This window comes from Pan troglodytes, chromosome 3 (assembly GCF_028858775.2).
Source record: "Pan troglodytes isolate AG18354 chromosome 3, NHGRI_mPanTro3-v2.0_pri, whole genome shotgun sequence".
Classification (NCBI taxonomy): Eukaryota; Metazoa; Chordata; class Mammalia; order Primates; family Hominidae; genus Pan; species Pan troglodytes.
The window spans coordinates 21,226,299-21,252,117 of record NC_072401.2 but is presented as its reverse complement, the minus strand read 5'-3'; the positions used below and the strand labels follow the sequence as shown (position 1 = coordinate 21,252,117).

At 39.4% G+C, this 25,819-nt stretch overlaps 1 protein-coding gene across 6 annotated transcripts in view; it reads left to right on the top strand.

Annotated features, from left to right (window-relative positions):
- Positions 1–25,819, top strand: part of KCNIP4 (potassium voltage-gated channel interacting protein 4) — a 1,220,775-nt gene that overhangs the window by 1,166,301 nt on the left and 28,655 nt on the right. For all 6 annotated transcript variants that reach the window (XM_003310257.7, XM_063808692.1, XM_526537.9 and 3 more), the window contains one exon: positions 24,218–24,287. In XM_003310257.7, the coding sequence (XP_003310305.3) occupies positions 24,218–24,287 (70 nt within the window). The remainder of the gene's footprint in view (positions 1–24,217; positions 24,288–25,819) is intronic.

Below are 25,819 nucleotides of genomic sequence, written 5' to 3'. Positions count from 1 at the left end.
TGTTTTAACAAAGAGACTTGTGGCATTTTGCTTCTGCTGCAGAGATTTGTGGAACTTTGAGCTTGAGAGAGATGATTTAGGGTATCTGGCAGAAGAAATTTCTAAGAAGCAATGCATTCAAGAGGTGACTTGGGTACTGTTAAAAGCATTCCATTTTAAAAGGGAAGCAGAGCATAAAAGTTTGGAAAATTTGCAGCCTGACAATGCTGTAGAAAAGAAAATCCCATTTTCTGAGGAGAAATTCAAGTCAGCTGCAAATATTTGCATAAGTAATGAGGAGCTGAATGTTAATTCCCAAGACAATGGGGAAAGTGTCTCCAGGGTGTGTCAGAGACCTTTGCAGCAGCCTCTCCCATCACAGACTCAGAGGTATAGGAGGAAAAAAAATGGTTTTGTTGGGAAGGGCCCAGGGTCCCCATGCTGTGTGTAGCCTAGGGACTTGGTGCCCTGCATCCCAGCTGCTCCAGCTGTGGCTGAAAGGGCCAATGTAGAGCTTGGGCCAAGGATTCAGAGGGTGCAAGCCCTAAGGCCTGGCAGCTTCCATGTGGTGTTGAGCCTGCACAGAAGACAAGAATTTGGGTTTGGGAACCTCTGTCTAGATTTCAGAAGATGTATGGAAATGCCTGGATGTCCAGGCAGAAGTTTGCTGCAGAGGCAGGGCTCTCATGGAGAACCTCTACTAGGGCAGTGCAGAAGGGATATGTGGGGTTGGAGCCCCCACACAGAGTCCCTACTGGGACACCACTTAGTGGAGCTGTGAGAAGAGGGCCACCATCCTCCAGACCCCAGCTGTAGGTAGATCCACCTACAGCTGGCACCATGTACCTGGAAAGGCTGCAGACACTCAGTGCCAGCCTGTGAAAGCAGCCTGGAGAGAGGCTGTACCCTGCAAAGCCACAGGGGCAGAGCTGCCCAAGACCATGGAAACCCACATCTTGCATCAGCATGACCTGGATGTGACACCTGGAATAAAAGGTGTCACATCCATTTTGGAGCTTTAAAATTTGACTGCCCTGCTGGATTTTGGACTTGCATGGGCCCTGTGACCCGTTTGTTTTGGCCAATTTCTCCCATTTGGAATGACTATATTTACCTAATACCTGTACTCCCATTGTATCTAGGAAGTAACTAGCTTGCTTTTGATTTTACCGGCTCATAGGCAGAAGGGACTTGCCTTTTCTCAGATGAGACTTTGGACTGTGGACTTTCGGATTAATGCTGAAATGAATTAAAACTTTGGGGGACTGTTAGGAAGGCATGATTGGTTTTGAAATGTGAGGACATGAGATTTGGAGGGGCCAGGGATTGAATGATATGGTTTGGCTCTGCATCCCCACCCAAATCTCATCTTGAATTGTACTCCCATAATTTGCACATGTTGTAGGAGGGACCCAATGGGAGATAATTTGAATCATGGGGTGGTTTTCCCCATACTGTTCTTGTGGTAGTGAATAAGTCTCATGAGATCTGATGGTTTTATCAGGTTTCATTCTTTCATCTTCCTCATTTTCTCTTGCTGCCACCATGTAAGAAGTGCCTTTTGCCTCCTGCCATGATTCTGAGGCTTCCCCAGCCATGTGGAACTGTAAGTCCAATTAAACCTCTTTTTCTTCCCAGTCTTGGGTATGTCTTTATCAGCAGTGGGAAAATGGACTGATATACCAACATTTGCTTCTCAAAGAAATTCATCATATAATTGTTACTTTGCAACTTGAAATCAGTTCAAATTGTTCATCTCATTTATTTGTACCTGGCTTACAGTAGGGATTTAATAGAGATCTAGTGAATAGATTTGCTTCAAATGGGCAAAAATAACAGTGAAATTAAATCTTGAAAATTCTAATGTGTTTGCAGATTAATTTGGTTTTCTTTTTTTTTTATTTTTTGCACCCTTTCATCTTCCGACTGGTCTTTAAAATAATGCTCTACAGCTCACATCTTTCTGATTGTGAAGATAAAGTTTGTAAAATAAACCAATATATCCTTTCTTGTGGCTGGGATTAGATAGTAAAGCAATAACTAGGAAAAATAGGAACTCTCTCATTTATCTGGTGGTTATCTCCCAAAGCACTGAAATACCATCCAGAGAAACTACGAGGCTACATTGATTCCTTTGTAGCCACCCTGTAAAGAACAAAGAGCAAGAAAATAATACCATTCTGGTATAAATTAGGATATTTTTGAGTACATGTAACAAAAACCCATTCAAAGTATCTTAAGTTAAAGGTTTATTGACTCACATACCTAAGATAGGAATACTTACAGCATCAGGCATGGCTGGATCAAGGCTCCAACAGTGTATCAGGATGCTGTCTCTTTTACTCACCTTTTCTCCGTGCTAATAACTCCAGCAAGGCAGGAACTAGTTTTAGTCACATGACACTGAACCAATCATTTTGGCCTGGGGGATGGAGAACTGTTCCTGGAAAAGCCTGCATCATTTGACCTAGCCCTGTGGCCCATGGAAATGGGATTGAAAGCCTCACCAGCATCATGTTAAATGGGGTATTGGCAGTTCCTAAAGTAAGAAAATCGTCTAACAGAGCTGAGCCACAGAGAACCAGAATCAGGGCATCTCATGTTATTACTGGCAGAGTTTCTGTATCATACTCATTCCAGACTTTGATCACTGACTTTAAAATCTTTGTTCATTGGCTTGACAGTAATATCCATGGAGTTGACCTGCCTACCAGCCACTCACCTGAGCTTCAGTGTTTTTTGACTCTTTAAATGCCATTATTTTTTTTCCATTCCACTTTTCACTCTGATGGATATCACTTGGACTTTATTATTACCTGAAACTACTTAATTCCTGACATCCTAAATGATGGTCTCACCCTTTTGACCACAACCTTATATGCATTCAACTGTCTTAAGCCCTCAGTCTCACTACACTCTGCTCATTGATTCTGCAAGCAAGACCTTTGGGATCACCAGCCCTTCTTAGTCTCACAAATTCCATACTAATCTGCACTATATGGTTGATTTCCTGAAATACCCTTGAACATCCCTACTTCCTTATCCATGTCCTACAATCATGCCTGTATTAGTTTCCTAATGCAGCTGTAGCAACATACTACAAACTGAAAGGCTTAAAACAACAAAAATTTACTCTCTTACTGTCTAGAGGTCAAAAGTCTGAAATTAGTATCACTGAGCCAAAATCAAGGTGTTAGCAGGGCCATGCTCCCTTGAGAAATTCTGGGGGAGAATCTTTTCCTTCCTCTTCTGGCAGCTGTCACCATTCCTTGACTTGTGGCTGCACCACTGTAATTTTCAAGGTCAACATCTTCAAATGTCTCTCTGCTCCATCATCATATCCCTTCCTCCTCTGTATGTATGTCACATCTCTCTGCCTCTCTCCTGTAAGGACAATTGGGATAGCCTAAAGGGCCCACTTGGATAATCCAGGATAATCTCTCCTTATAAAGATCCTTAAACTAATTATACCTGCAATTTTTTTTGTTTTCATTTCTTTTTTGTGTGTGTGGGGTTGTGGGGGAGGGGGGACTTGTAAGGTAGGTTCCAGAGATTAGGGTATCAATATATTTTGAGAAGCCAGTTTCCAACCTGTCACATACCTATATGGCTCTGGGGTCACCGAACTCTGGGGTCAGACAATGATTTGTCTTCCACTTCTCTATTACTTGCTGGGGAAAACCAAACAAAAATCCAGATATGAGAGTCACTACTAATTAGCAATTTTTACACTCAGCTTGATAATCTTGTCTCTTTTTCATGATCTAGTGTCTCCTCATCTATTTACAGTAACATGCCTATACATCCTTACAGCTCTTCTGATTCCAGCACTAAATGTACCTACAGAACTGTCTCATTTTCTCACGGGACAGAGGAATTTGATCTGTATTATTCAATCAAAACCACAGTGCTTAATTAACTCCTAGAACGAAGTCCAGTGTATAGCTGGCACCTGTTTGGTATTTATTTGCTGACTTATTATTCCTGTATAAAAGAAAAGAATGTTCCATTTCCCTAGTGTTTTCAATCCCACTTCCTATGATATCTTGATTCCTCTTTATATCTATAATTTATCTGCCTCCCTCCCTTCCTCCTCCTCCCTGTCTCTTCCTCTTTTCCTAGCTGCCTCCTTATATCTTGTAATGCTAGTCAAGTCTCATTCACCCTTAAAAAATGCATAAGAAGACATACTTATTCCAAATCAGCAATAACAACAACTTTTACATGCACACACAGCTCTCTCTAACTATTGGCAAATCTCATTCTTACACTCTTATATAAAATTCCTAAAAGAGCTGTCTAAGTTCAGTCTATATAACCCCTCATCTGCATTTATTTCTTAACTCTTGGCTTCTGCCTCTACCATGTCATTTAAATTGTTCTTTCATAGGTCAAGACCAACTTTATTTTCCATGGCTACCAATATTTTCAAATTAAACTTGTTATTTTGAGATAACAATAGGTTGTCATGCAATAGTAAGAAATAGTCCAAGGAGGTCACCAGGTACCATTTCCCCCAGTAGTATCATCTTGTAAAGCTGTAGTACAATATTAAATCAGTTACTCACATTGATGTAATCCACTGATCTTATTCAGATTTCCCCAGTTTTCCTTGTACTGATTTGTGTGTGTGTCAAAACTACATTTCATTTGCAAATCCACTGAATAGTTTCCAATCTTGACATCTATGAATTGCTTGATTTAAATTCAATAAATATATTTAATTCCAACTATGAGTTAAGAATTTAAGGTTCTACAAATATTGGTCAATGTTATGGTTGTATTAACTCTATGGGGTAAGTATACTATTAGTCCCATTTTACAGATAAGGCAAGTGAGGCACAAATAAATTAATAAACTGGCACAAAGAATTTAAGAAACACAGCTAGTGTGAATAGTGGAGACTAGATGCAAGCCTACACAGCCTGTTTCAGAGTCTATGCTACTAACACTTTCTCCTGTGACTTCTCTGGACCTAACTGAAGTCTCTGCTGAGTTTGGGAGTGGAGGCCTTGAGTTACTTGAATGCCTCTTCTTCCTTGGTTCCTTTGATATAATCTACGGCTTCTCCTTGTACCTCTCTGTCTACTTTATCCTGGTCTTCTTCATGGACTGCTTATCCCATTCCTGTTTTTTAAATGTAGCTTCCCACCAAGGCTGTGCATTCAGCTCCCTGGTTTTTTTCATTAGGTATTTTCCTGGGGAGATCTCTATACCTATGTGCTAAAGGAGCACAAACTGATAGCTGTAAGCTTTGACCTCTGACCTGAGTTCCAAACTCCTTTCTAATTACTGGTTTTCCAACTTCTCTGGGATATCCCTCAGGAACATCAAACTTCATGGTGTCATAAACTACACTAATTCATCTCTGCACCTTTTTTCTGTAATCTACAACCTCCACTGTCACAAATTACCATAAACTGGGTGGCTTATAGACAGCAGAAATTTATTTCTTACATTTCTGGAGGATGGGAAGTCCAGGATCGAGGTGCCGACAGATTTGGTGACTGGCAAAGTCCCTCTTCCTGGTTCATGGAAGACCATATTTCCATTATGTCACTAGGGCTTGGCGGAGGAGGCACAGCAGCTCTTTGGGCCTCTTTTATAAGAACATTAATCCTATTCTTTAAAAACTTAAGTCTTATGACCTAATCACCTCCTGATACAGTTAGGCTTTCTGTCCCTTCCCAAATCTCATCTTGAATTGTAGTTCCCATAATCCCCATGTGTTCTGGGAAGGATCCAGTGGGAGGTAATTGAATCATGGGGGCAGTTGCCCCCATGCTATTCTCATGATAGTGAGTGAGTTCTCACAAGAGCTGATGGTTTTATAAGGGGCTTTCCCCCTTCACCTGGCACTTCTCCTTTCTGCTGCCATGTGAAGAAGGACATGTTTTCTTCCCTTTCTGCCCTGATTATAAGTTTTCTGAGGCGTCTATAGCCCTGTGGAACTGTGAGTCAATTAAACCTCTTTTCTTTATAAATTACCCAGTCTTGAGCAGTTCTTTATAGCAGCCTGAGAATGAACTAACACACCTCCCAAAGACCCCACCTCCCAATATGATCATAATGGAGATTAGGTTTCAACATATGAATTTGGAGGCCACACACACTTTCAGTCTATAGCATAAAACATTTCCCCAAAGAAGATCCAATTTTTTTGCCTGTGTTTTGATCTAAAGTAATCATGCCTTCATCTATTCATAATTACCCTATAATGGTCACAAAATGGAGAAATAGTTATACATGTAATAACTGTGCTCCTATGTATTAACATATAATCTACAGCAATATTTGGTTCATTGTTGATTCTGAACTGATGAGCTAGATTTGTTGCTGACACAAATATGTCATAAAATGGACAGTGCCTGGCACAGTGGCATAAAATGGAAAAAAATAAAACAAAATTATGGTAGAATTAAATAATTTCCTAATGGTAGAATTAGGGAAATCATTCTTAAAGAAGGAGATATTAGTTGTTGGAATTAAAGTCTAACTAGAAACAATTAATAAAATATAGCATTCTAATTCTTTCAGAAAATCATCTATTTTCATATGAGCATTGTAAGTCCTGGAGGGATTGCTCCTTATCTTACTCAGTATGTTGGTCTATAGTACAATTTTGAGAGGTTATACAGAGAATAAACCACTCCAGACTTCTCATCTCCCAGCAAAGATAACAAGAAACCAAAAGTAGAGCTCCCATGATTTAAATCCAAATATTAATCTCCTTCTGGGATGCATTAAGGTTAACAACTGGTAAACCAGGAAATGAAAATATCTGTGAGATACTAGAAAAAAACAAAAACATGCATTGTTTTTCCTTCCTTATGGGGCAAAAACATAAAACCTTTAGCTTTATGCCTCACTAGAGAGAATAAGAATTGTTATCATAAGCTCATATAAGTTTTGAAGAGAATCCCTTGCTGATTGAAATAATACCTTCATAATATTTGCAAATAAATGTCTAGACTATCCATGAGCTCTAAAAATGAAAAATGTGCAGATGGAAATGAAAAGTGAATGTGGTAGAATTGTTGGGATTTGAAGCTCTTTTATATGCCTGGAATTTCTGGACCTTTATCAGAAGACAACATTTGTATATATTAAATAGATAAATATGCAATATATTAAAACAGGTAAACAGAAAGGAATAAGAGTTAGACTGCCTCAGTTTCAGGGTAAACATAGCCATATGGGGTTTAGATACACCTAATAGCTGGGAGTCTTTCTGCCCTCCTGAAGGATTCTTAGCCCCTAAGATAATATAATGGAGACTTATTAGCACTTTCAGTAGTACAGAGATTTATTCTAACCATCTGTACCATGTGCAAGAATATACTGTAAAAACAATCATCATTATTCTTTTTAATTATTTATTTTGAAGGCAGTCTCTCTCTGTTGCCCAGGCTAGAGTGCAGCAGCAATCATAGCTCACTGCAGCCTCAAACTCTTGGGCTCAAGCAATCCTCCCACCTCAGCCTCCTGAGTAGCTAGGACAAAAGGTGTATGCCACCACTCCTGGCTAACTTTTTTTTTTTTTTTTAAGAGACTGAGTCTCACTATATTGCCCAGGATGGCCTTGGACTCCTGGCCTTAAGCAATCCTCCTGCCTTGTTTTTCCAAAGTGCTGGGATTACAGGCATGAACCACTGTGTCTGGCCTGGACTCGTTATTATTAATCATTAGCAAAAGCAAAGAAACATGCAGAAGTAACTCCTACATAAAAGTTCATAATCTTGAGTTATTTACATTGTAATCCATGGCAATGTGAGTTTATTCTGTGTGCTTGCTTGCTTGCTTTTATTTACTTTTAATTTTTGGAGATAGGAGCACAAGATTTTAATCCCCATATATGTTGAAACTATTGTTCCCTTGAAATAAATTCATATGCACAAAGAACATAATAGCTCATCAGTGGAGAGATTCTATAAAGGCAAGACCATATCTGCTTTTCCCCTTTTGTTTGTTCAGTTTATAACAGAGAGCCTGATACACAGTAGATGCTAAATAATTACATATTGAATAAATAATAAACCAGAGGTAAAAATTCAACTCTGGTAGAGTAAACAGAAAAGAGAGGGATGCTGAGTGTTTAGAATGTGATTGGGATTGTGCTGGGCACTTGATGTAAATCATCTCTTAATTCTCTCCAGAGCTCTGAAAAACAGGTATATGATACCTATCTTATGAATGGCAAAGACCTTGATTCTTAATGTAATTAGCAGGCCCAGAATTAACCAACCTTGTCTCAGACCGCACTCCCCAGGCACATTTGCCATCTCTTTAGTCATTGATCACATCACAGGTTTTTGTACACAGCATTCCTTTGCCTCTTCCCCAGCAATATCTCCTGCTAGTTTTTACTTATCCTTCAGGTCCCTCTTTAAATGTCACATCCTCTGGGAAGTCTTCCCTATAAATTAGACCTTCCATACTTGGTTTGTAGCACTTATCGCAACTGTAACTGAATGGTTATTTACACAGAACTTTGTTTTATGTGTGACTTCTCTGATAGTCATCAAACTCCAGGAGGGACTTCATCTGTCTTGATTGTTTTAGCTCCATTTCTTCTTATACTCTCTGACATATAATATGCTTTCAAAAACATGTCCTGCATTAATTAATGATGACAAAATCCAGCTTGAAGAAGTTTAGTAACTTATTCAAAGCTCCAGGCTAGTAAGTGATATGAGTGACTCATAAGGAAGGGGCTGTTAGATTCTAAAAGCTACAAAACTGAGAGTAATAACTAAGAAAGTGGAAGACTGGTGTGATATTCTGAAAATCCTCTGAAATTAAATAAGCAGATGGTATTTAACAAGGATAAACATAATATCCCACATTACATGAAAACATGACAAAAGCTAACAGGTTCAGAGCGAGCATCATTGTAGAAATAATTTCCTCCATGGGGAATGTGTAGTGGGTGTTTATACATCCAGGCACGACGCTAGACATTGTGCATGGGTTATCTTTATTTAAGCCTCATAATAACCTCCAGATAGGGTAGCATCATTATTTTCATCTTAAAGGTTTAAAATGTTCCCCTGTTAAACAGCAAAGCAGGCTCAAGCAGCTTTGACTCCAGAGCCCACATACACTTAACAATTTCAGAAGGTTTTCAGACTCAAGCTTTGGAACTTTAGTGGCGTTGTCTTGCTTATTTGTTTTCTAAGATCTACAAGTTTTTGGTGACTAAATTAAAGGTGGCCCAACTGCCAAAAAAAGTGATTGTGAATTCAGAATGACGTACACCAAATGTAATATCCAAAATGGAGACCAGAGTCTCTGGGCCCCATTCCCAGAAATAGTTAATTTTTTAAATTATCTAATGTAGGAATGAGGCTGTCACCGTTCATAAAAAGGAAATAGCCTTCTTGAAAGAAATTTACCCAGACAGGCACCAAGCTTAGGAAAAGAACAATCCCTAAAGAAAAAGAACTGGAAATCGCTTTTCTAGCTATCATGGAGGACACTACTGCCCCCTTGTGCCTCAATATGATGATACAACCCTAAGAATGTTTGGTCCAACTCACGCTGAGCGCCGTCTGAGCTCCAGAGAGCCCTCGGAAGCGTTCTGCCCCAGCTTGCTCAGAGTCAACAGGCCCGGGAGTTTCCTTTTGGGTCATTTTGCCTGGCATGGAGAGGAGACAGAGGCTTTACTGTCCCACCTGAGAGCTCGGAAGCACTGAAGTACTAGACACAGGTTCCTTTTAGGCAGCTACTGTGACCCTTGATAATTGTTCCCTTCATAGCCTCTGAAGAAGCACTAGGAGAAGGCAAAGGAGGGTAGAAACTTCTCAAGTATTTGCAACAATTGAAACAATTTCAAAAATACGTCCTGCATAAATGAGTGATGATAAAATCCAGCTTGAAGAAGTTTAGTAACTTATTCAAAGTTCCAGGCTAGTAAGTGATATGAGTGGTTCATAAGCGAGGGGCTGTTAAATTCCAAAAGCTACAACTGAGAGTAATAACTAAGAAAGTTTTGCAACAAGAACTTAATTAAGCAGACTAAACTTTTTTTTTTTTTTCTTTAACTTCAGAGACTCAGGGCTGCTCCTGGAAATGGTAGCTCACTGAGGGAAAAATTTGTGCAAGAGGGACAAACTAGTATTTTCTCAGAATGGCAATAAGAAAGGGAAAGGGGCCGGGTGTGGTGGCTGACGCCTGTAATGCCAGCACTTTGAGAGGCTGAAGTGGACGGATCACCTAAGGTCAGGAGTTCGAGATTAGCATGGTGAAACCTCGTCTCCACTAAAAATACAAAAAATAAGCCGGGCGTGGTGGCGGGCGCCTGTAATCCCAGCTATTCAGGAGGCTGAGGCTGAAGAATCGCTTGAACCTGGGAGATGGAGGTTGCAGTGAGCCGAGATTGTGCCATTGTATTCCAGCCTGGGAGACAAGAGCGAAACTCGGAAGAAAAAAAAAGAAAGAAAGAGAGAGAGAAAGGGAACAAAATGTATAATAAAATGTATAAAATGTACTTAGAGCTGAATTTGACCTGTCCTGAACCTGCCTCACAAAAGCAGATGACCAGAGACCTTGAGGTCCTATCCTCCAACCCCTCACCCGGGACATTTCAATTTATTTGTAAAAAACAATTCAAGTTTTCATGCTGTTTTGCCCTGAGGGTTTCAATATGATATTTATTGATGTCAGTATTTGAAAACTGACTGCTTCCTCCGTAGTAAGCTCCTTTGGATGAGGGCCATGCTTGTTGATTAACCGTTATGCTCCTGTGCGTAGTCAAGTGCTTGGTATATGAATACGTGTTGAACAAATAACTAATACTTTGTGTTTTAGTGATTAATAGGATTGAAAGACATTGGGATAAAAGTTACCTGTTAGTTAACTTTTCCCCCCGCAGGTGCATTCACCTTTCAAGCTTAGGAAGATATGAAAGATTTGCAGTCAAATTCAAGTTCAAATCCCAGTCCCACTGACCTTGGGAAAGTTCTTTAAACCTCCCTGTGCTCATTTCTTAAACATTGTGTGGTAAAACATCTACCTCTTCTACTTCTCAGGGATTTACTGAGAACATGTATCTCCTACACCACATGGCTCAGTGCCCAGCGGACCACGAATGATCATTAAATTTAGTTTTATTCAGCTGGGCACAGTGGCTCACGCCTGTAATCCCAGCACTTTGGGAGGCCAAGCTGGCTGGATCACGAGGTCAGGAGATCGAGACCATCCTGGCTAACACGGTGAAACCCCGTCTCTACTAAAAAATACAAAAAAATTAGCCGAGCTTGGTGGCAGGTGCCTGTAGTCCCAGCTACTCGGGAGGCCAAGGCGGGAGAATCACTTGAACCCAGGAGGTGGAGCTTGCAGTGAGCCGAGATCGCAGCACTGCACTCCAGCCTGGGCGACAGAGCGAGACTCTGTCTCAAAAAAAAAAAAAAAAAAAAAAAGTGAGTTTTATTCACCCCCAATTTCTATGCTTTCTCAAAGTGTCTTCGGATAGACTTTAAAAGACGTTCTCCAAAAATCTGGACCTGCATATGCGCACCCACCACCGTAATCTATAGACGACACTTCTTTCTCCAGCAGACATTTCACCAAACTTGTCAGCAACCTGTAAACTCAACTCATTTTTATTTTCTCTTTCTGTAGAAAGGTGTAATACAAGGACAAGAAGGTTGTAGCTTATGTTAGAATGCTTTTGACTATAAGTAACAAAAAAGATCAATAAAAAAAGGCTTACACATGAGGAAAATGTGTAATCTCACATAAGGAGTCCAGAAATCATAGTCTAAATGAAGTTATCAAGGGGCCAGAATCTAGCCAATTCAGTAGGTGACAGAAATCAGACTGGGAGAGAATAGATTGTTTTAAATCTTCAGGGAATAAAAAGGCTTTATACAACCATGTATATATACATGAACATATGTGTATACCATCATCTCCGTGCAGTCATCTCTCTGTATTCTTGAGGGACTGGGTTCAGAACCCTCCCCCATGGATACCAAAATCTGGGGATACTTAAGTCTCCTTATATGAAATGGTGTAGTATTTACATATAACCTATACATCCTCCCATGTACTTTAAATCATCTCGATTACTTATAATAACTAATACATGGAAATGCTGTGTAAATAGTTGTTATATCATATTGTTTTTCATTCATATTGTTTGTTTGTTGGTTGGTTGGTTTCTTTATTGAGATGGAGTCTCGCTCTGTCTCCCAGGCTGGAGTGCAATGGCATGATCTCGGCTCACTGCAACCTCTGCCTCCCGGGCTCAAGCAATTCTTCTGTCTCAGCCTCCCGAGTAGCCAGGACTACAGGCATGCACCACCATGCAGGGCTAATTTTTTGTATTTTTAGTACAGACGGGGTTTCACCATGTTGGCCAGGATGGTCTCCAACTCCTGACCTCAGGTGATCCACCCACTTCAGCCTCCCAAAGTTCTGGGATTACAGGCGCGAGCCACTGCACCTGCCTTATTTTTTATTTATTTTTAATTTTTATTTTTTCAAGTATTCTCAAGCCACAGTTAGTTGAATCTGTGCATGCTGCAGCTGCGATATGGAGTACCTGCTGTATTTTATTTTATTCTTTCTGATTGAAACACTGCGTGTTTCTTTTAAGTAGAATTCTTTACTCGGTATTTTTTTTTTTTTTTTGGTCAATATTATTAGGCTGATATCATGCCAACTTGAAAGTGATCTAATCAATTAGTAAAATCTAAAAAAATTTATTTCTGCTCTGGATATAGGCAGACATACTCTAGACGGGGAACACTCAGCATATGGGATACTATTCTTAGCACTCATAAAAAATATTGAATTTCGGCCTCACAGCTGGTCTTTACACTGCTGATTCTAAAGCCTTGACAGAATATAGCCTTTTCAAATCGCATTAAACTATGGCAGGTGCCAAGAAATATAGTTGCGAGTTGTGGTGGATACACTTGTGAGTATAATTGTAAAAAAAAGACTGTTGTTAAACAACAACTGCTATGAAAACCAAAATGAACTGATGTTCAGAAGAAGCAGGCTGCGGTAGGTATTAATAGATATCTAAATGCAGCCACTCAAGATCCCTGTCTCTTGGTTATTCAGTCAAATACTAAGCAAGGTACTACTGTGATGAGATTTTGCAGATATAATTAAAGTCTCAGGGCAGTTGACCTTAAGATACAGAGATGATCTCTGTGGGCTTGATCTAATCACACGAGTCCTTTACCAAAGGGGAAGTCAGAGAGAATCAGAGTGTGAGAAGGACTCAACAGGCCTTTGCTTTGCTGGTTTGAAGATGGAATGAAGCTGAGAGAGAAGCCCCCAGTAAACAGCCAAAAGGTTACAGGGACCTGGGCCCTACAACCACAGAAGCTGAATTCTACCAACAACCTCAGTGAGCTTGGAAGAGGACTGCAAGGCCCAGATGAGAACCATAGCCAGTTTAAGTGGGAGACTGAGCAGAGGACACAGCTAAGCCATGTCAGACTCTTCTATCCCACAGAAGTGTGAGATGATACATTTGTGTTGTTTAGAGTTACTAAGTTTATGGTCATTTTTTATGCAGCAATAGAAAACTGATACATAGGCTTTCTCCCAGGGCACCATTGTCTTTTTTTTCCACTAAATGGTTTTGGGTGCCTATAGAATTTAACTACATCATAATTTTTAAAAGACCCTGACAAAATGGACACTGTCTTCGGGATAAAGTTGGGAAAATCCTTTTAAAAGTCTCCTTAAATCAAACAATTCTACATGCATTCCACTAAAGATTCAGGAATTGGGCCCAATCCCAGGAAGCCTTTTCCTACAAAATTTGGAAAATCTCTTTTTGCAGAACCAACTTAAGTTACTTGAAGAGATAATAGTAAAAATAAGTACAATTTGTAGAATGTTTAGTATTATGCTAGAATCTTTATATACATAATGCCAATTAGTTCTCATTTCTTGACTATAAGATGCTATTGTTTCCTGCATTTTTAAAGACTAAGACTCAAAGCAGAACTTTTCAATTATTTCCTCGTTAGTAGTAGAGCTGAAACTTGAGCCAGTTTTTTTTTTTTTTTTTTTTTTTTTTTTTTTTGGCTGTAAATCTCATGTAATTTCCTTCTTCCATACGGTTAGAGGGCAGAACTAGAAGGGAAGAGAACCTTTGCCTAGCACCTTGGATTTCTGCTTCATCCTGGGTGACCCTGAGAACTCATGGGGCTCAGAATGTGCCCACATCCTTGCAGCTGAACTGAATCTTGGTCACCCAGCTCTCATTCCTTTTCCAAGGATAGTATCTAGGTCAGCCTTTTCCCACCATTGGCTGTTTCTTTTTTTAATCTGCAGTTCATATTTAACCACTTTGACCCCAGAAGTGTGTTCAGGAAATGGAAGAGGTAGTTAATGCAGATTTTGGAAATAAGAAAATACCCAACGTGTTGAGTATATTCAGTTTTTAAAATTGGTTGGGTTTCTTTCATCCATTGTCTATTTTAGTTTGCATTTCTTTTGCTGACCTGTGATGTTAGTATTACTCACCTGTTATACCAGATGAGAACATTTAGACTAAGAATGAATAAATGAGTTGCTAGGAGTTCAAACACCTGGGCATGTTAGAACAGAAATTTATAGCCAGCTCTAGTTCTTAATGATCAGCTTTTCTGCTTTGAAAACTGAAAGGTTAATCCCATAATTTTTAAATGAGCTTTTGAGAGACCAATTTTTGACTATGTTAAGCTTTTTATGTTGAAATAAGAAGTGTTTTTTCTTGATCCTAGCCATCTCCCCTTAATTTCTGCGATCATAGTCATTGTGGGCAATCATGGGGATATCGGAACCCCCATGACTATCTTGGTCTTGGTCTTAGGAGTTCTAAAAATGTAGGCCCAAGTTTTGAAGGACATTATCAGAGCAAATTCATTTTCTAATTTATTAAAAGCTAAGAACTGACTGAAGATTTATTCATTCAGCATAAATATTTTTAGTATTCCCTATTCTAAACATCGTAAAGGTTAGTCCCTGCCCTGTATTTACTAACTCTAAAGAGAGCAGAGAAGTCCACAGAATCTGGTGATATCAGCAGCACAGGTTGTAGGATTGTGTCATTTAAATTTTGAAAATTCTCCTGCAATTATAGAATGCCAGAGAATCTCTGAATTGTCATACTACATGCTAAATACTATTTTAACTGATAGACCGAGCAGACTACCTTGTATGTTCTCCTTAGCACCAGAGGTGGGTGTGAGAGTTGGTGAAATATACAGATGCCTAAGAGATGTGGCATTACAGGTATCATGAAAGGATCCCCAAATAACTCTTTCACAAGCACTTTTAGTTTTTTTTTTCCTATGAAATGTCTTACTATAATTCTTTTTTTAATCCTGAAGAAGTCTCTCAATGTTTAATAACAATTCTGATCCTGAGGAGAAGACACATATCAGAACAGAATGATTTAGGGGAAGAGAAGATTTCAGCTAATAGAGTGGGCAAAGATTATTGGAGTGGACAATATTATAATTATATGATGTTATTATACCTGTGATTTGCATACCACTGCAGCTATTTCTCATGCATTTCAACAGAGCTCTGAAAACCTTCCAGGAAATGCTGAAAGGTTTCCTTATAAGGTGAAAGTATAAGAACTCTTGAAGCACTCACAAAATATGTTTCTTAGCAATTTCCTATGCATACATGGATCTTTCTCCAAAGCACCCTTCCCAACACTTTCCATGATGATTTCAAACATACTCATGTAAGCATCGCTGGGGAAAACTTTAAATTAATAAATAAGAGGCTCCTGGGTTTCTACTGACATTTATTTCCATGATGGTGGCCTTTATTCTCCTCTGCTATCATTTACAATTACAATATTCCTTTCTTTTAGGGTAAATTCTGATGATATTAGATACAGTGGTTCAACTTATAACACTAGAATAGAAAGCGTAATTCATATATACTTCATAAGCTGATTGCATTTCAGACCTGTGTTATTCTAGATTCAACCACGTTGATAAATATGATTTATCCTTGGTCTATCGGCATTGATGTTACAGTGACTCATTGCGTGATGGAGTTCTGCTTACCAAATCCTAAACTATTACCATGGTACTAACAGCTAATATTAAATGACCAAATATGATGTGTAAGGTAGAGGGCTAGGATAATAGCATAATATGTGTATCTTATTCATTCTTATAGCAGCTCTCTGAGGTCAATTCCTGTCCCCGTTTCACAGAGGAGAGCAATGAGACTTTTTTTCAGTTTGCCTGAAGCTACACAGCTCCCAAGTGGCAGAGTAGGGGTTCAACCCAGGCCTTCTATTTAACTCCAGAGCCCAAGAATATAAGCACTGCACTAGATTCCTCTAAATAGTACCTGACAAAAAATACCAGCTATTGTATGGACACGAAGACATTTGCAGTATCAAAGCTTAGTCCTAGACCTCAGGAAACCTAGACATGAGGTCAGGCTTAGCAGCCCCCTGTGTATCTATGGTCAGTTCCTATAACCTCCTTAATCTCTATCCCCTCACCTTCAAAATGAGGACATTGAATTGAATTGTCTCTAAAGTTGCTTTATGTTTGTTTGTTTGTTTGTTTGTTTGTTTGAGATGGAGTTTTGCTCTGTCACCCAGGCTGGAGTATAGTGGCATGATCTCGGCTCACTGCAACCTCCATCTCCCAGATTCAAGTGAGTCTCCTGCCTCAGCCTGCTGGGTAGTTCAGATTATAGGCATGTGCCACCACGCCTGGCTAATTTTTGTATTTTTAGTACAGACAGGGTTTCACCATGTTGTCCAAGCTGGTCTCGAACTGATTTCAGGTGATCCACCCACCTTGGCCTCCCAAAGTACTGGGATTACAGGCATGACCCACCGTGCCTGGCCTCTAAAGTTGCTTTAAACTCTCAAGTTTCCTGATTCTGTGATCTATAGATTAGATCTGCTATTTTCTAATTTGGGAATGCAGTGGCCCCTCTCTAAGACAGTTCATTCATTTGTAAAATGGAGTTAATACTAACATCTTTCTATTCCCACGAGATAATCCATGTAAAACATTTAATGCAAGGGTTGGAACATAAAAAGTGCTCATGTGTATTAGCTTAATATCATCAGTATCATCACTGTCATCATCACATTAATAATTATAAAATATCAATACCAATAAAGTATTACTTTATGCTGATTATTACAATAGTAATACTGCCTTATTAGAATTGATATTAGTACTAGCATAGTATTCATTGCATATCTACAACTAATCTTGACCCTCACATGTGTCCCCACATGGCCTGAGAGGACTGAAAAGGCTCATCAGGGAACACAGCAGTAAGGCCCCAAAAGGCGACTGTTCCTTCACCAACAGACAAATCTATGGCAGTTATATTGCAAAGAAAACCTCATTCTACTTTTATTGTGTTGTGATCATATCACAGTGAAGGGTTTCACAGGCAATGAAAGAAATGCAATGGTCATCATAGATAAGTATACCAGCCAGTAGAACCAGAGACCTCCAGCTCCTAAATACTGGATGGAGCAGTTCATTTGACTGGTCCTAAAAACCAGAACATTTTCCTCAGCCCATTACTATCTAGCCATTTACAATGACAGTAAAGAGTATGTGGCACACAGGAAGGTGGGGAGGTTCTTGTTACACTAAAACCAAAGATTTCTAAAAAGAAAAAGATTGCTTTCCTCAAATCTCTCAAGCTACAATGCACAATAAATTTTAATCGGTGATCCCAGTTTTGATTGAAATGGCTTCCCTTTGCACATGCCTCTCTCCAACGCAGCTGTGATGGGTGCCTCTGGGTACAAATACACCGTGTACATCTTCCCAGAAGAAGGATTTCCACAGATGACTCTCCAGGAGACTATGTTTTCAGTCCTAATAGAAGAAAAAGTAATAATCCAGAAGGCAAGATAGCATTGCAATTCATGGAGTCAGAGTTATGAGTCTGATTCCACTAAATGTTATATTCCACAAGAGCAAAAAAAGAAATGGAATTTAAAAAACTCATTCCTGTATCTCCAGTGCCCAGAATAGTAAAAGGCATATGAACTATTTGCTGACACTTAGAAGGCATTAAATAACTACTTATTGAATAAATGAGCAAAAAGATGTCTCTGTCAAAACCTGTGTGACTCAAACAAGTGACTTCATCTCTCCAAGCTCATTGTCCTCATGTCTAAATAATACCCACCTTTCAGGGTTGATGAAAGTGTTAAAAGTAATGGTCTGCATAAGAAGGAATGGAGTTATTTTATCCTCAATAAACTGCTGTGATTGTGGTGATGTGGTCCGGCTGAGTGCCGTCACAGCGACCCTGTCTGTGTGAAAAACAGGCAAATTGCTTTATGCCTCGGAGGGACCTGTCCAAACGCCTCAATGTCCACTGGTAATTTTCAGAATGACGATTGGATTCATGAGGGAAGCAAATTATTGCTGTTTGTTCATGGGGTTGTGTGTGTGTGTGTCCAATTCCCATGTGATTCTAGTCGGTAGCTCCTCTTGGTGTGAGACTTTCTCACAAAGCTGCGGTGGCAGCACGAATGGATGCAGCGTTTCTGGAAAGCACCATGACTGTGCATAGGAAGAGCTTTCAATGGTTTAAACTGGTTGGTCTTACGATTCTCCTTCTGGGATTAGTCATAAAGAAGAAACCACAAGTGCAGTCACAGAAGGATGCATAGAATATTAATTACATCATTATTCCTATGTAGTGCAAAAATGCCAAAATCGCCTCAATATGCAACAGTATGGTAAGTTCAATGGATGCATTATTATGCAGTCACTAAAAATCATGATGTAAAAAATGTTCAGGATATTTCCTAAAGTTAAAGAACATAAAATGCTATAATTTTGTCTTATTAAAACTTTATTTCTACGGTATATGCTTATATAAATGACCAATATACTCTTACAGTAGTCAGATTATGGGTGATTTTCATTTTCTTTAATTTTTTTCTATAGAGGGCATATTTTCATGGAATAATCATTTGCTAATAATCAGACAAAATTTCATTAGAAAATAGAATACAGAACCATAAGGGTTAGTAGAAGCTTGCAGCAAATTCTCAGAAGATGGATGAGTGAGGCATTTCTTACTATCCCTAAACCCAGGAACCCTACTGCTTCTTGGATCCTTAGAAAAATCTAATGAAAAAATTCATGCTCAGACATTTAAGCTTCATTGTACTTGTTTACTTGAAGCAAGTAAACAGTCTTTAAAAATGACACCTGGGAAATGGAGACAATTTATACTGCTAAATGACTTGATAATCTTCATGTTACAACATCAGTGGGAGGCTGAGCTCACACCTGTAATCCCAGCACTTTGGCAGGCCAAGGCAGGATTGCTTGTGGCAGGGAATTCAAATCCAGCCTGGGCAACATAGTGAGATCCCATCTTTACAAAAATACAAAATAAAAATCAATAAATAAAGCATCAGTAGGAGAACTGTTTCAGAACACAGACACTTGGAGTATCTTTCAAACATGCCACAGGGATAGATATTCCAAACTCTTTACAAATCTGCATTCTTGTCTTCTTTCTGGCCATACCAGACTTCTTATTTTGTTTGGGGTAGACACATTAAGTGATCTCTAACAACAAAAAAAATGAGAATAGAAATGATGTATACCACTTTAAGACCTGGCCCATAAAAAGTTTCCATGTACTCTTTTCAGCGTTCTTTTCCTCCTTCTGGATGACACAGTCACAGAGACTGTTGGCGCCATATGTTAAAGTCACCAAATCTTCATTAGCCTCTGTCCCTAGAAGAACCATCAGCTGATCTGTACACTCACCCAAGATTGTTATGTGAATAAGAAATATACTACGTGGTTTTTAACTGTGTTATACAGGTTGAATATCCCTCATCCAAAAAAGCAAAATACTGTAAAATCCAAAACTTTTTGAGAGACAAAATGGCATTCAAAGTAAATGCTCATTGGAGTATTTCAGATTTTCAGGTTAGGTATGTTCAACTGGTGATGTGGTTATGCTTTGTGCCCTACCCAAATCTCATCTTGAATTGTAATCCCCATAATCCCCATGTGTCAAGGGAGAGAGCAGGTGGAGTAATTGAATCATGGAGGCAGTTCCCCCATGCTGTTCTCGTGATAAGTAGGTGAGTTCTCATGAGGTATGATGGTTTTATAAGGGGCTCCTCCCTTTCACTCAGCACTTCTCCTTCTTGCTGCCTTGTGAAGAAGGTGCCTTCCTTCTCCTTTGCCTTCCACCATGATTGTAAGTTTCCTGAGGCCTCCCCAGGGATGCTGACCTGTGAGTCAATTAACCTCTTTCCTTTATAAATTACCCAGACTTGGGCAGTTCTTTATAGCAGTGTGGAAATGAACTAACACAACTGCTGAGTGTAATGTGAATATTCCAAATCCCAAAAAATCTAAAATCCAAGACACTTCTGTTCCCAAGCATTTTGATTAAGGGACATTTGAAGGCCTAATTTTACAGCAGCAAGAGTTAACTAATACAGCACATTGTTTATGTTTTACACTTTGCTGCACATGCAGCCTGGCCAAATTCATTCTTGATAGAGAAGTAGAGAGACCACTTTTATGGAGAGATCACTGCACAGAAGAGGTGAAGAAAAAGTTAGAGAATGTATACCATCTTGTAAATCACTAGCATCTTTTTCTCATCTGAAGGTTTAAAAAAATGTACTAGTTTCAATAAAAAATCTCTGGGAATAAATAAAAGTCATCATTCTTGGATTTGATTTTTTAATATTTAGTTATTGGTCTTTGCTATGGTCTGAATGTTTGTGTCCCTTCAGAACTCATATGTTGAAATCCTAACCCCCAATGTGATAGTATTAGGAGGTGGGGCCTTTGGGAGATGATTAGATCAGGTGGACAGAGACTTCATGAATTAGATAAGTGTCCTTTTATAAAAGACCCCACAGAGCTAGCTCGCCCCTTCCACTATGTGGGAACACAGCTAGAAGATGCCATCTATGAACCAGGAATGTGGCCTCATCAAGCACTGAATCTGCTAATCCTATGGTCTTAGACTTCCTAGCCTCCAGTACTATGAGAAATAAATTTCTATTGTTTATAAGCTGCCTAGTCTATGGCATTTTGTTAAAGGAGCCTGAACAAAGACAGTCTTTATTCTTCTAGTTGGATAGAGGTTCCACGATGGGAAGACCTTTGACTGGTTTATTGTAGCAGTCCCAGTTCCTAGAAGACTCCTGGAATAATAGGCATACAGTATGTGTTTGTAGAGATGTAAACTAATGTAATGAATATAAGGTGGATAAAAACAAATTTATCTGGTGAGACTTTCCACCCTGAAACTTGGCCAGTAGTTTTCATTTGGCAGAGAAAAGGTTTCCTCTGACACAGATATGTGATTAAACATAAAACACATGCATATCAGATAGTCAGTTTACAAATTCATTTCACATTATATCTATCAAATATATCTAGAGACTGAAGGCAGCTAACAAATTTGTTGATGCAGAGGTCCCTTTGCTTGAAGTCCTCTTCCTTTATCAGCATCAACTTTAACTCCCAGGCAACTTTCCAGCTCTAACTTTGCACAAGCTTGCCACCTGATGGCAGAGAGCCAGGTATTTACTCTCTCCTTACTATCCCAAGCAAATGGCTTAGCATTCAATAGCCAATAAATCACAATTTCCATGTGTGAGAGGGTCTAACTGCAAAGTGTTTAGTCTTAAAATGGGTCCATTGGTGTCAGCTGGATAGATAGTCAAAATGTTTGAGAGATTGGCTGTATACATACCACCTTCTTTCCTTTTTGGAGTTGTAGCTATTGGTTGTTAATTCATTTATGTATTAGGGTCCTTCAGAGAAATGGAACTAATAGGATGTGTGAGTATAAAGCGACTTATTAAGATATTGGTTCACACTTTGTGGAGCCTTGGCCAGCTTGATATCTAATGAAGGGGTCTGGCAAGCTGGAGCCTCAGAAAACAGTTACAGTTCAAGTCCAAAGGCAGGGTGCTGGTGAACAAGGGAAGCCAATATTACAGATGATGTCTGAAGAACACTCTTTCTCTGGGAAGGTCCGTCTTTGTTCTGTTCAGGCCTTAAACTGATTCAATGAGGCCCCCTCACATTGTGGAGGGCAATCTGCTTTACTTAGAGTCTACCAGCTTAAATGTATTGAAAGTAATAGCAAAAGCCGCAATTTTGCATCAATGTAATAAATCTCAAAAACACCCTTACACAACTATCCAGAATAATGCTTGACCAAACACTTGGACACTATGGCCCAGACAAGTTAAACACATAAAATCAACCATCACAGTTCACTTGCTTGCTTGCTTGCTCATTTGTTTTTGGTTGTTTTTTCCTTTACTCCAATTCTCTTAGGTCCTTGAGGTCATCATTATTTCCACAGGGGTCATCTAATACGAAACCTTGTCATGACCTGGAGAGTTCCAAGCCCACATTCCAGCTTCCCCACTGGCTTAGTGTGTTTGAACAAAGTGCTTTGCCACTCAGCACCTCCAGTTCTGCCTCTGTGAATGCAGCTATTTTGCCTACCTAAGCTCATTATCATTAACAAATGGGATAAAACCATATTGAGAAGCTCTGTAAACACAAATTCACATTGAAACTGTTAGTTAACATTGTGTATGTATCAAAGGTCCTACCTTTCAAAACAACAAATGAGAAAATAGAAAATTCTGCAGGTGAAGCACATTACAGTTGAGTAACTGACTCACTGGAATAAAGAAAGTAAGTTTATTAGTGAGGGAACAATGATTTTAAGGTTAAGTGATGTTTTAAATACTACCATAGGTGATTGATAAAGATGCTGGCAACAGTATCAAATTTAGAGTACACAGAATATTCATGTCTAAAGTCAGGCCTGTTGGGGAGTTAGCACACCATTCATCCTTCCCCAGTGAACTTAGTCCTGGGTGGACGTTAGGTGGTGTGGGAGTGCTGTGACAACTAGAGTCAGGGGAGCTCTGATCACATGGGACTGTTCATGAGAATCTACTAAAAGAGACTAAACAGAACTTACCACTTCTCCACTTACAACGTACAGTTGACTCTTGAACAACACTAGTTGGAAGTGTGTGGGTCCACTTATATGTGGATTTTTGTCAATAAATATAGTCGCCCCTCTGAATTTGCAGCTTCAGCATCCACTGCCAAATGCAGATCAAAGATACAGGATAGGAAGGACCAACTTCTCTTATCTGCAGGTTCTGCAGTGCCAAGTGTGGGACTTGAATGTGCGTGAATTTTGGTATCCGCAGTGGTCCTGGAAGCAATGCCCCACGGATAACAAGGCATCACCATACAGTTAATATCTCACATGATTCAATTCTGGGCTATCATGTGATTGTCAGTCTCCACCACTCAAGGGGCCTCTACGCCTAAATTCTTAACCACGCTGGTTCTTATAACTCCAAAAAATGGAGGAATTTCCAGAGATTGGGGGACAATTTGCTTGCTCAAACCTTATATTCTGCACCAAGGCAGCCCCCTTCTGACACTTTAAAGTTTCTTTTCTTCTTTTTTTTTTTTTTTTTTTAGCAAAAATGCCAAAACCACTCTCAGAGGGCTAACCTTGCCCTGTGGCCCCTCCAGGTCAGTTGTCCAACATGGGTGTAGTTCCCAAGATCAATGTCCATCATTCTTTGATAAGTTGACCCAGGGACAAAGGTGGGGATGTATTAAGCCCAGGCCAGGCCATTTCTTTGCAGACTCTCCTTTCCGGTAGTTCAAAAATATGGGGTTCTATCTCACCCAAGGTCACTTGTTACAAAACCATGTCTTGGGTATGCCTAGACATCCTGTTAACAAGCATTAGTATCTATTACTGGTTGAAGCTTCTTGAGCCACTAGAGATGCCAATAGAGTAATTCTGCCATTGAATCGAAGATTATGTGAGTTCAGAAAACCTTGAGGACAAAACCAAGATTCACCAAAGACCGTATTATAAACATCTTGCAACATGCTTGCTGTGTGAAAAACAATGCAATTTCCTTTTACTTTATAATAAACATACGTGTTCTTAAAAGCAGCACTGTGTTTCTGAATACATTACACCTACTTTGATACTCAATATGCAAAGATATTTACATCTACTTTTTTTGTCCTGTGAGAACTGGAACAAAAGTTTATAGTGTGCTTTTATTCCCTTTGTAATAATGGATGAATGGTTAACTTTCTTGGTGCAGCTTTGCATGGTAGACAGTTCTGTTTCAAAATGTGCAAAAAAATTCAGTTTTATGAACACTTTGCTCATATTGCTTCTCTGCCACTTTCCCTAGGAATGCCCCAGTGGTGTTGTTAATGAAGAAACCTTCAAAGAGATTTACTCGCAGTTCTTTCCACAGGGAGGTAAGTACAAATGTGGACTTGTTAACATACTATCAGAGTTACAATTATGCTTGCAGTGTTGAGTTTAGTTTAATTTTTCATAGCATGATGCTACATTTTTAATCGTTATGTAAAAGAATTAATGCACAGCATGCAAGTGTATATAATTTTTAATGTACCATAAAAGCCAGCGACTTAGAAATTATCAAATATCCAAGAGGCTGCTCTTTAGTTTAATACAACTATTACTGTGTGCCCAGTACTGTGGCTCTCAAATGCACAATGTTTTCTGACTATTATGAGGGTGCTCAAAAATGCCACAAAGCTCATTCACATGCATTGTAGGTCTCACTTGATTCTCCCAACTCTGAAAATTAGGACAAATGTAATTATCCTCAATTTATACATATGAAATCTGGGGATTGGAGAAGGTAAATGGTTTGCTCAGGGCCACATATTGACTCAGTGGCAGATCTGGGTTATAACCTAGATTTTCTGCAGCCTCCCCTGGTATATTTTCTGCTGTTCCTCTTTCTTTCAGTAACTCTTTACTGTGCTCCCTCATCTGAGAAAATTAAAACCATCCTAGATATTATTTTAATTGGAAAGAAAACACAAGGATAGCGTAATGATAATACATGCATGTTAGAGATGAGTGAAAAGATATTCTTGCCATTGGACCTTATAGTTTTTCTTTCAATTACCTAACAGATGCCCAACTTATATTTGTCCCACAGCCTATGGTGTGCCTAGCCATGCATGAGGTGCTGATCACGTAGGGGGAATTAAGAGGAATAGGATGTAATCTCTGCCCAAAAGAATGTTATACCTAGTGTAGCAGATGGACAATGTCAACCTCAAGTATAACTGTGATTATGGGAGTTAAAAAATAATATTCTGAGAGCACAGTGCTGGCATGATTAAATTAGCTGCAGGACAGAGAGGACATAAAAAGAGACTCTCCAGATGAGTTGAACCTGAGCTGAAGTTGTTGCCATTCAGAAAGCATCTAATATGTGCCTGTCCCTGGCATGCCTCACCATCCAACAACCCTACCTATAATCCTCATTTTTTTAAAGATACACACGTGGAAACTAAGGTGCAGAGAGTTTGATCCGTTTCCAAAGTGTATAGTCTTTCGCTCTCCCATTATACCTCTCAGGAGAAGTTCACTTCTGAGTATGATGTCTTCCCGCTTTAAAAGGCAGTAGGGACATGACATTTTAGGCAAATGGGGTGTAAACAAAGGGTCAGAGCATAGAACTGAAGATGGGCATTTGCAGGAAATTGCCAGGATTTGGGTGTGGCTAGGGTAGAGAGTGTACAATGGAGGGTGAAATGTCCTTAGAGAGTCAAGGATGCCATATGAAGAAATGGGACTTTATCCTTGAGGTGATGCAAAGCCACTGATAAGTTTAAGTGGGATCTTTTACAGTCAGATTTGATTTGTGTTTGGGATACATTTCACTGATAGGTCAGTGGAAGATTAACTTGAGGTCAGCAATACTGCAGGCAGGGAGACTAATTAGAAGATTACTGCTGTAAGAGGCAAA